General features: G+C 55.7%; 1 protein-coding gene and 1 long non-coding RNA gene across 2 annotated transcripts; both read left to right on the top strand.

The window, feature by feature from the left end:
• The first annotated feature begins 1,001 nt into the window (after nucleotides 1–1,001).
• IRF2BPL (interferon regulatory factor 2 binding protein like) lies at nucleotides 1,002–4,158 on the top strand. The gene has a single exon (XM_007198691.3). The coding sequence runs from the start codon at nucleotides 1,002–1,004 to the stop codon at nucleotides 3,327–3,329; it is 2,328 nt and encodes a 775-aa protein (XP_007198753.2). The 3' UTR covers nucleotides 3,330–4,158.
• A 624-nt stretch (nucleotides 4,159–4,782) lies between these two features.
• Nucleotides 4,783–7,079, top strand: LOC130707673 (uncharacterized). The gene is made up of 2 exons (XR_009007683.1): nucleotides 4,783–5,270; nucleotides 5,951–7,079. It is a non-coding gene; the product is annotated as an uncharacterized LOC130707673 (long non-coding RNA).
• The last annotated feature ends 1,327 nt before the right edge of the window (nucleotides 7,080–8,406 follow it).

The following is an 8,406-nucleotide window of genomic DNA, read 5'->3' as shown; positions in this document are numbered from 1 at the left end:
AGGAAGTGTAAAGGGGAGGGGGAAGAACTGGTGCAGAGCATGGCGGTGACGTCAGCGCTCCGCCTGGGCGGCATCCCGCGCGGCCGAGCCCGGGACAGCGCGAGCCGCAGCGCGAGCGGGAGCGCCGAGACGCGCCTCCGGAACGTAGAGTAACAATCACAACCCCACATTCCGGGCGAGTGCGAGCGGGAAGGGATGCGACCCGGGTCGAGGCGCCGCGCGAGCGCCCTGCAGCCAACGTGAGCGCCGCCAGCCGCGGGGGCCCGGGCGCCCGCCAGGCCTGGGGGCGGCGGGAGCCTGCGTGCGTGCGCTCCTCTCCTCTGCTCTTGTGCGTCCTGGAAGCAGTGGTCGCGGCGGCTCTCTCCGGCCGTGCAAACGCAGCTGCCGCCAGCGGAACGGCCGACGCTGCGAGGGGAGAAGCTCCTCTCTCGGCTGCCAACCCCTCCCCCGGCCCTCCGGGGAAGCAGCGACTTCAGCAAGATTGGACTCGGGCACCGGGTGGCACTGAGCCCTCTAGCCTTCGTCCCAGAGAGCCTGGCGGGGAGAGAACGCAGGTCGTAGGGGGTCCCCCCGCAGGGGAGAGGAAGAGACTACCCCTTTCGAGCTTCCAGGCACCAGCCACTCCGGGGAGGGGGCCAAGAACCAACGGCGGCCAGCACCCGGCACCCTCGCCCCCTCCCCCCGGGCCCGGAGCTTCCAGCCCGGGTCTGCGACACCAGGAAGAAGGCGCCTGTGCTCCCCTCCCGACGAAACAGCCGCAGTAGGAGGTGGGGGCGAGGAGCGGGCTGAACTTGTCCGCTGCCCGGGCGGTGGAGCCCCCGCGGCGAGGCGCTGCGCGGGCGGTGGAGACTCACGCTCCCTCCAGCCCCTGGGGCAGAACTTTCTCGCCCCCCCTCCTTCCCCCGCAGCCGTACTCCCTCCCCAGCCGGCCAGCCCTCCGGGAGGAGAAAGCGCCGCGGAGACAGCCGGGGCGGGGGCCTACCTTCCCGAGGGCCGGCATCATGTCGGCGGCGCAGGTGTCCTCGTCCCGGAGACAATCTTGCTACCTGTGCGACCTGCCCCGCATGCCCTGGGCCATGATCTGGGACTTCTCGGAACCCGTATGCCGCGGTTGCGTCAACTACGAGGGCGCGGATCGCATCGAGTTTGTGATCGAGACCGCGCGTCAGCTGAAGCGGGCGCACGGCTGCTTCCAGGACGGCCGCTCCCCCGGGCCGCCACCGCCCGTCGGGGTCAAGACGGTGGCCCTGTCGGCTAAGGAGGCGGCGGCGGCGGCTGCGGCAGCGGCCGCCGCACAGCAGCAGCAACAGCAGCAACAGCTCAACCACGTCGATGGTTCCAGCAAGCCTGCGGTGCTGGCGGCCCCGTCCGGCCTGGAGCGCTATGGCCTGAGCGCAGCCGCTGCTGCCGCCGCCGCCGCCGCCGCCGCGGTGGAACAGCGCAGCCGCTTCGAGTATCCTCCACCACCGGTGAGCCTGGGAAGCAGCAGCCACTCCGCGCGGCTGCCCAACGGCCTGGGGGGCCCCAACGGCTTCCCCAAGCCCACACCGGAGGAGGGACCCCCGGAGCTGAACCGTCAGAGCCCCAACTCGTCTTCAGCGGCGGCGTCGGTGGCGTCTCGGCGCGGGACGCATGGTGGACTAGTGACAGGGCTGCCCAACCCGGGGGGTGGCGGAGGCCCCCAGCTTACCGTGCCCCCTAATCTGCTGCCGCAGACGCTGCTTAACGGCCCGGCCAGCGCCCCCGTGCTGCCCCCACCGCCGCCTCATGGTCTGGGCAGCCGTGGGCCCCCGACGCCCGCGCCCCCCGGGGCTCCCGGGGGCCCAGCTTGTCTCGGGGGCGGCCCAGGCGTATCGGCCGCGTCGTCCTCCGCGTCATCTTCGACCTCGTCGTCGGTGGCCGAGGTGGGCGGGGGTGCTGGTGGCAAAAGGCCCGGCTCCGTGTCGAGCACTGACCAGGAGCGCGAGCTGAAGGAGAAGCAGCGTAACGCCGAGGCCCTGGCCGAGCTGAGCGAGAGCCTGCGCAACCGCGCAGAGGAGTGGGCCAACAAGCCCAAGATGGTCCGTGACACGCTGCTCACGCTGGCCGGCTGCACGCCCTACGAGGTGCGTTTTAAGAAGGACCACTCGCTGCTGGGCCGCGTCTTCGCCTTCGACGCCGTCTCCAAGCCTGGCATGGACTACGAGTTGAAGCTGTTCATTGAGTACCCCACGGGCTCGGGCAACGTGTATTCCAGCGCATCTGGTGTGGCCAAGCAGATGTACCAGGACTGTATGAAGGACTTCGGTCGGGGTCTCTCCTCCGGCTTCAAGTATCTGGAGTATGAGAAGAAACACGGCTCCGGGGACTGGCGTCTACTTGGAGACCTGCTGCCCGAGGCCGTGCGCTTCTTCAAGGAGGGCGTGCCCGGCGCCGACATGCTGCCCCAGCCCTACCTGGACGCCAGCTGCCCCATGCTGCCCACGGCTCTGGTGAGTCTAAGCCGCGCCCCCAGCGCGCCCCCGGGGACCGGGGCCCTGCCGCCCGCCGCCCCCTCGGGCCGGGGCGCAGCTGCCAGCCTGCGCAAGAGGAAGGCGTCCCCCGAGCCCCCGGACTCCGCCGAGGGCGCGCTGAAGCTGGGCGAGGAGCAGCAGAGGCAGCAGTGGATGGCGAACCAGAGCGAGGCACTAAAGCTCACCATGTCGGCCGGGGGCTTTGCGGCGCCAGGGCATGCGGCAGGGGGTCCGCCTCCGCCGCCCCCACCCCTGGGACCCCATTCCAACAGGACCACCCCGCCCGAGTCAGCCCCTCAGAACGGTCCGTCGCCCATGGCCGCCCTCATGTCGGTGGCAGACACACTGGGCACGGCGCACTCGCCTAAGGACGGCAGTTCCGTGCACTCCACCACTGCGTCCGCACGGCGCAACAGCAGCAGCCCAGTGTCGCCGGCCTCCGTACCCGGGCAGCGCCGCTTGGCATCACGGAACGGGGACCTGAATTTACAGGTGGCGCCCCCGCCGCCTAGCACCCACCCGGGCATGGACCAAGTGCACCCCCAAAACATTCCGGATTCCCCTATGGCCAACAGCGGGCCCCTTTGCTGTACCATTTGCCACGAACGTTTGGAGGACACGCATTTCGTTCAGTGCCCCTCCGTTCCCAGCCACAAATTCTGCTTCCCTTGCTCTAGAGAGAGTATCAAGGCCCAGGGGGCGACCGGCGAGGTGTACTGCCCCAGCGGAGAGAAATGCCCCTTGGTTGGGTCGAATGTACCTTGGGCCTTCATGCAGGGCGAAATCGCGACGATCTTAGCTGGGGATGTTAAAGTGAAAAAGGAGAGAGACCCTTGAACCACAAGACGGCCACCTCCTTAGCCCCAGACCAGCTCCTCTCCCGTCCAGAGGGCCCCTCCCCCACCCACGTCGACCCTCTCTTCCCTCACTCCCAAGATGTAGAATTGTGAATATAACAAACTGCAAAAAGTTAGTCTTATGTATAGACATTATTTTCGTCGTATGTTTCTATATTTTGAAACAAAGGTATGTAACTTCTTCATTTGAAGGATAAGCTGGTTTGTGTTAAGCAGTATAATATTGGTTCGGTCATTTGCATCATATTCGTTAGCATTTATTGGTGGCAGAGTGTTTGCCTAGGTACAGAATTAATAGCCTTTAGCAACGACTGCTGCTGGTGTGTATTTTTGTAAATGTTATGCACTCACTGAAAGGAAAAAAAACACACACACAAAAGAAAATGACTTTTTTTTTGCCAAGGCCAGTGTTGCTGCCTAAAAAAAAATGATGCTATAAAATGGTGAGAGCTTCATTTCTGAACAGCCCCAAGTGTTGAAGTCTTCACTTTATTTTGTTCTGTTTTGTTTTGTTTTTCTGTTTCCTTTGCAAAATGGTAAGGGGGGTGTTGGGGGGGTGGGTGTTTTTTGTTGCAAGTTTGTGAGGGAAAATGTTTTGGTTTGTTTCTACTGACCTGAATGTGTTGGATCTTCACGTGTTGTTTTGTTTTTGCTTTATTGATGCACGGATGCTTTTGAACAGTAGAGCGAAATGCTAGACATGGAGAATCTGCTCTGTTTGTCCTTTATACATTTCTGTAGTTAACAGAACACTGTAATGTGCCTTGGAGCTTAGTAACTTGTAATAAATTCAATTGATATTAATTCTGCCCGGAGTCAGCAAGTGTGTTTTTCTAGGGCTAAGACCACACAGCTCCAACATGGGGGACACCCTCCCTACTTCCAACATAGAACACAAATGCTGGTGCCTTTGAAAGACCTCAGAGGTGGCATCTGTAGAAGGCCCTGTGCTGGCTGACTGCCCCTCCCCTTCAGTACCAGACTATTTACACTCACCTCTCCCGACGGGACAGTTGCTGACTAAGCGATTTCTGTTTACTCTTCAGCATCTCTGTTTTCCCCTGATGCGCACCCCAGCTGCAAATAGCATTGTCAGGAATGCTTTTTGGTACCTTTCCCTGTGGCCCTGAGTATATGCTGATACCCAGTGCAGCTGTGACTTAATGCAAGTGGGGTGGAGGAAACAGGACAAAACTGGGGTGCTTTGCCTCCTAGATGTGGCAAAAATCACTGTTACTGCACATTTAAAGCAAAAATGTCACAGAGCTGGGAGCCAGCGGTGGAGGCAGGAGGGGTGTGGGAAGTGGGAAACCAATCTATGTTCTCAGGACTGAGTTCCCAGCAGCTTCCAGTTCATGCATTGGAAGAGCAGTTTCACCTCATTCATGACATGTTTTTTTCTTTCCCTTCCTTTTTGATAGTAATTTCTAAAGGCAGGACACTTAGCTCGTTGTGGAGAGTGGGGAAGAGAGAGTCCCAAACCGTGTTCCTGGGGAATGATTACTTAAGACACCAAATAGAACCCGTCCCCACAGGTGAAGAAATGCGATTATTCATCTAGTTGACTTTTTGGTGGCATTTGTGAGGTACAGAGGGATGGGGGTGGGACTGGAATGTCCTTTAGGGCTCTGGAGCCCTCCCAGAGCTCTGAGGGAAGGCAAACAAACCTGGTTTGAACCTTGTACTTTCCTGGGAGGCAAATGGAAGGGGAGTAGGAAATGGGAGGGAGGAAGCAAAACACAACCCCAGATCCTATCAGAAATCCATTCCTGGCCACACCCCATTCCTGGTGGAGGCAAGCTGGGCCAGGACCGTCTGCACAAGGCCAGAGGAATAGCGAATAAGGGAAGAGACTTGGCAACCCCCATCTCATTCCCATCAAAGACGGATCAGGAGCCTAGGGAGGTGGGTATGGGCACAGGTGAGTTTGGGGAAAAACAAATCACTGGTTAGCCCAGAACACCGAAGTGGAGGTTGGGTTGGTGTTCAGACTTGCTGTTAACAACACGCTTTTAGTTTCTGTTCCTGCTTTGCCACCACCATCATTGAAGTAGTGGAAACCATGACTCTGTGTTTTGTGTGTGTGTGTGTGTGTGTGTGTGTGTGTGTGTGTGTGTGTTTGGAGGTGTGGATAAATGGCAGTTGATGAATCTGCTGCAGCCTCTTAATCGTGGTACCCGGGAGGTACCTGTCTCACCTCATCAAGAATCTCCCCACATATAAATAGATGTGCGTGTCAGCTTCCTGCAAATGTGTCCTTGCATTTTCATCTGCTGCCAAGTGTTGTATTGGTGCTTATGAGTCATGAAACCTATTTTCATCCTCAGGGGTAATTAACTTGGGGGTGATAATGCATAGCAGACTGTAGGAAGAGTTAATTCTAAAACCTATTCTTGCCTGGCTACCAATCACACATTTCACTTAAAGGTCTGGGTTGGCTTTTCTCATCAGCTTATTAATAAAAACCAAGCATGTTTCGCCTGGAAGATCCTCTGAGGTGCTCCCAACCCCCACGCCCACTGCACACACCCATAAAATGGGTAAAGCTCAGCAGCCTGAGAATACAGAGATAGAGTGTCATGGGTGTAATTTAACCACCAGTGAATGAAGGCACGGCGGGTGCAGCCACAGCGTTGAGCTGCGCATGTCAACTTGGACGTGTGGATGACCGGTCCAGGTGTGAACCCTGTGAGTACTGTCCGGTGGATCCAAGTGGGAGTTGGCCCTGTTACCTGCCTCTGCGTGCGCATCCGCTCCTGCTGGCCTTCCACTGCCTCTTCGTTGCTCTTGTATTACTTTCAGGAACTTTTAGGATTATGGGATCCTTGATTTAGTGCACATAGGTAGGAAAGGGGCCTGTCATGAGCTGAGAACTGTAGTTTGCTCCCTCTTGTTGCTGGGTTCATTATTAGCAGGAGAGGCAGAGCTGTAATAATGAAGCATCCAGCACAGGCGGCCAGTTAGGTTTCACTAAGGAAACCTGCCTTGATGAGACCTGGGGGAAAGGAAGGAGGGAGGGGGTAAGAGGGAGAGCACGGGTTGGGGTGGAAGTGAATTATAATGGTGCAGTTAATTAAAGTTTACCAGTGCCAGGAGCCGTTTGTTAAATGGCAGCTCCCCCTTCTTTTTTTTTTGGAACTGTGTGACCTTTCTCTTTGCTCTGACACATTCAGCTGCTAGTTTGGTTGCCTTAACCAGTCTTGCTTTGATCCCTCAGCTAGATTTCCCCTACCCTGACACTTTCCACATTGCACACCCAGGAAGCAATTTCCTCTCCAGTACACGAGGATTCTTGTGGGTTTCAGAGATTCAGATGGAGGTCTCTGATGAGCTAGTCTTCCTTCATCTCAAGTTCACCCTGGATCTCCCCACCTCCTCTGTTTCCTCCTTCTCATTCTCTTCCCACTACGAGCCAAAGTGGCCAACATTTAAAAATCCATATTGCTTTTATTTATAGGCATTGTTTGTGCAGCTAACCTAAGCCGGATGTTTCTTTGAGTGGGCACAGGGGTGGGGCAAAGAGGACTTAATTCAACAGCTTTGAGAGAAGAGGCTGATGATGGGCGTCATTTTTTGACCTTGATCTCTGACGGTTGCAAGATGGGAGATCCACCAGTGAGGACAACTCACCATGTCAAGTCCGGCATTCACATCTGAACCCGCTCTGCTCACGTGGGCGTGAACACCTATGTTTTTGTTTGTTTGTTTTTAATAAATTTATTTATTTATTTTTGGCTGTGTTGGATCTTCGTTGCTGTGTGCGGGCTTCTCATTGTCGTGGCTTCTCTTGTTGTGGAGCACGGGCTCTAGGCGCGCAGGCTTCAGTAGTTGTGGCACGTGGGCTCAGTACTTGTGGCTTGCGGGCTCTACAGTGCAGGCTCAGTAGTTGTGGCGCACAGGCTTAGTGGCTCCGCGGCATGTGGAATCTTCCTGGGCCAGGGTTCGAAACTGTGTCCCCTGAATTGGCAGGCGGATTCTTAACCACTGCGCCACCAGGGAAGCCCCAACACCTATGTTTTTAAATGTGCTTTGAGGGTTCATTTTCACATTCATCCAGCCCAGGCTATTGATGTAATGAGGACTGAAATTCACTTTTGTTTTCTCTTATACTTTGTCAAATCCAGGAAATTGGGACAGGGAATGACCCTTAAGGGCATCGGGTGAAATGCTTTTTAAACCTTTCTGGGGTCCTCTGACCTTAGAAAAATTTGGTGAAAATGATGGATCCTTCCTCAGAAAGTACAGGTGCCCCCCACACACATGGACTTGAATACATTTTCTTTCCTTTTTAATTTTATGTACTTATATTTGAATAGGTAATATATTCCTTTGGTTCAAAGTTCAAAAGATGCAAAGGGGAATACAGTATAACCGTAAGGTTTCCTTTCTACAAGTGGCCCCTCGGCCACCTAGTTCCCTTCTGGGATGCAACCAGCGTTACCCAAGTTTTAAAGGGGTTCATGCACATCTAAACTCCATCCATGGAACTTGAGGTTAGAACCTAGGTCTAGTTCATACACCTAGTAAAAATGAGGGCCCCACGGCACAGAGAGATGAAGGAACTTGCCTAAAGTCACACAGTGGCAGAGCCCAGGCTAGATTCCTGTTAGGAACAACTCTAATGCACATTTTAAAAAATTAAGGACATTTAACTTACCTAGAGTTTTATATGAGAGCAGGTGCTGACGAAGTGGGCAAAAGGAGAGTGAGTACCTGGTTGGGTGGGGCTCAGTGTTTTCAGTAGCTCTTGGAGGACAGCGAACAAGCATTTGTCCCTTGGTCTCTTTTGCAGCCATACCTTTGGGGGAAGGGGATGTGGAGAGCAGTGTCTAGGTTTCTGATTGTAAATATCAGGTGGGCCTTAATTAGTGGAGTCCTTTCTTAACCTTTGAGCTGTGGGCCCTCACACCACCTCCCCCTTTGCTGATTGGAAACTTCTGAAGGTTTAAAGACTGTCAGATAAGTAACCATTTGGACATAGAGGTCAGAGGTAGGGAGACCAGGACTCCTGCCACCTTCCGTTGAACTTGGGGCTTCTCTCTTCTCTCCCTGTCACC

Source organism: Balaenoptera acutorostrata, chromosome 3 (genome assembly GCF_949987535.1).
Source record: "Balaenoptera acutorostrata chromosome 3, mBalAcu1.1, whole genome shotgun sequence".
Lineage (NCBI taxonomy): Eukaryota > Metazoa > Chordata > Mammalia > Artiodactyla > Balaenopteridae > Balaenoptera > Balaenoptera acutorostrata.
Note: the sequence above shows the minus strand (reverse complement) of the source record. Positions and strands in the feature narration are given on the sequence as shown.

What these genes read in the sequence shown, in the direction of transcription:
- IRF2BPL (XM_007198691.3), top strand. Translation starts at nt 1,002, where the DNA reads ATGTCGGCGGCGCAGGTGTCCTCGTCCCGGAGACAATCTTGCTACCTG.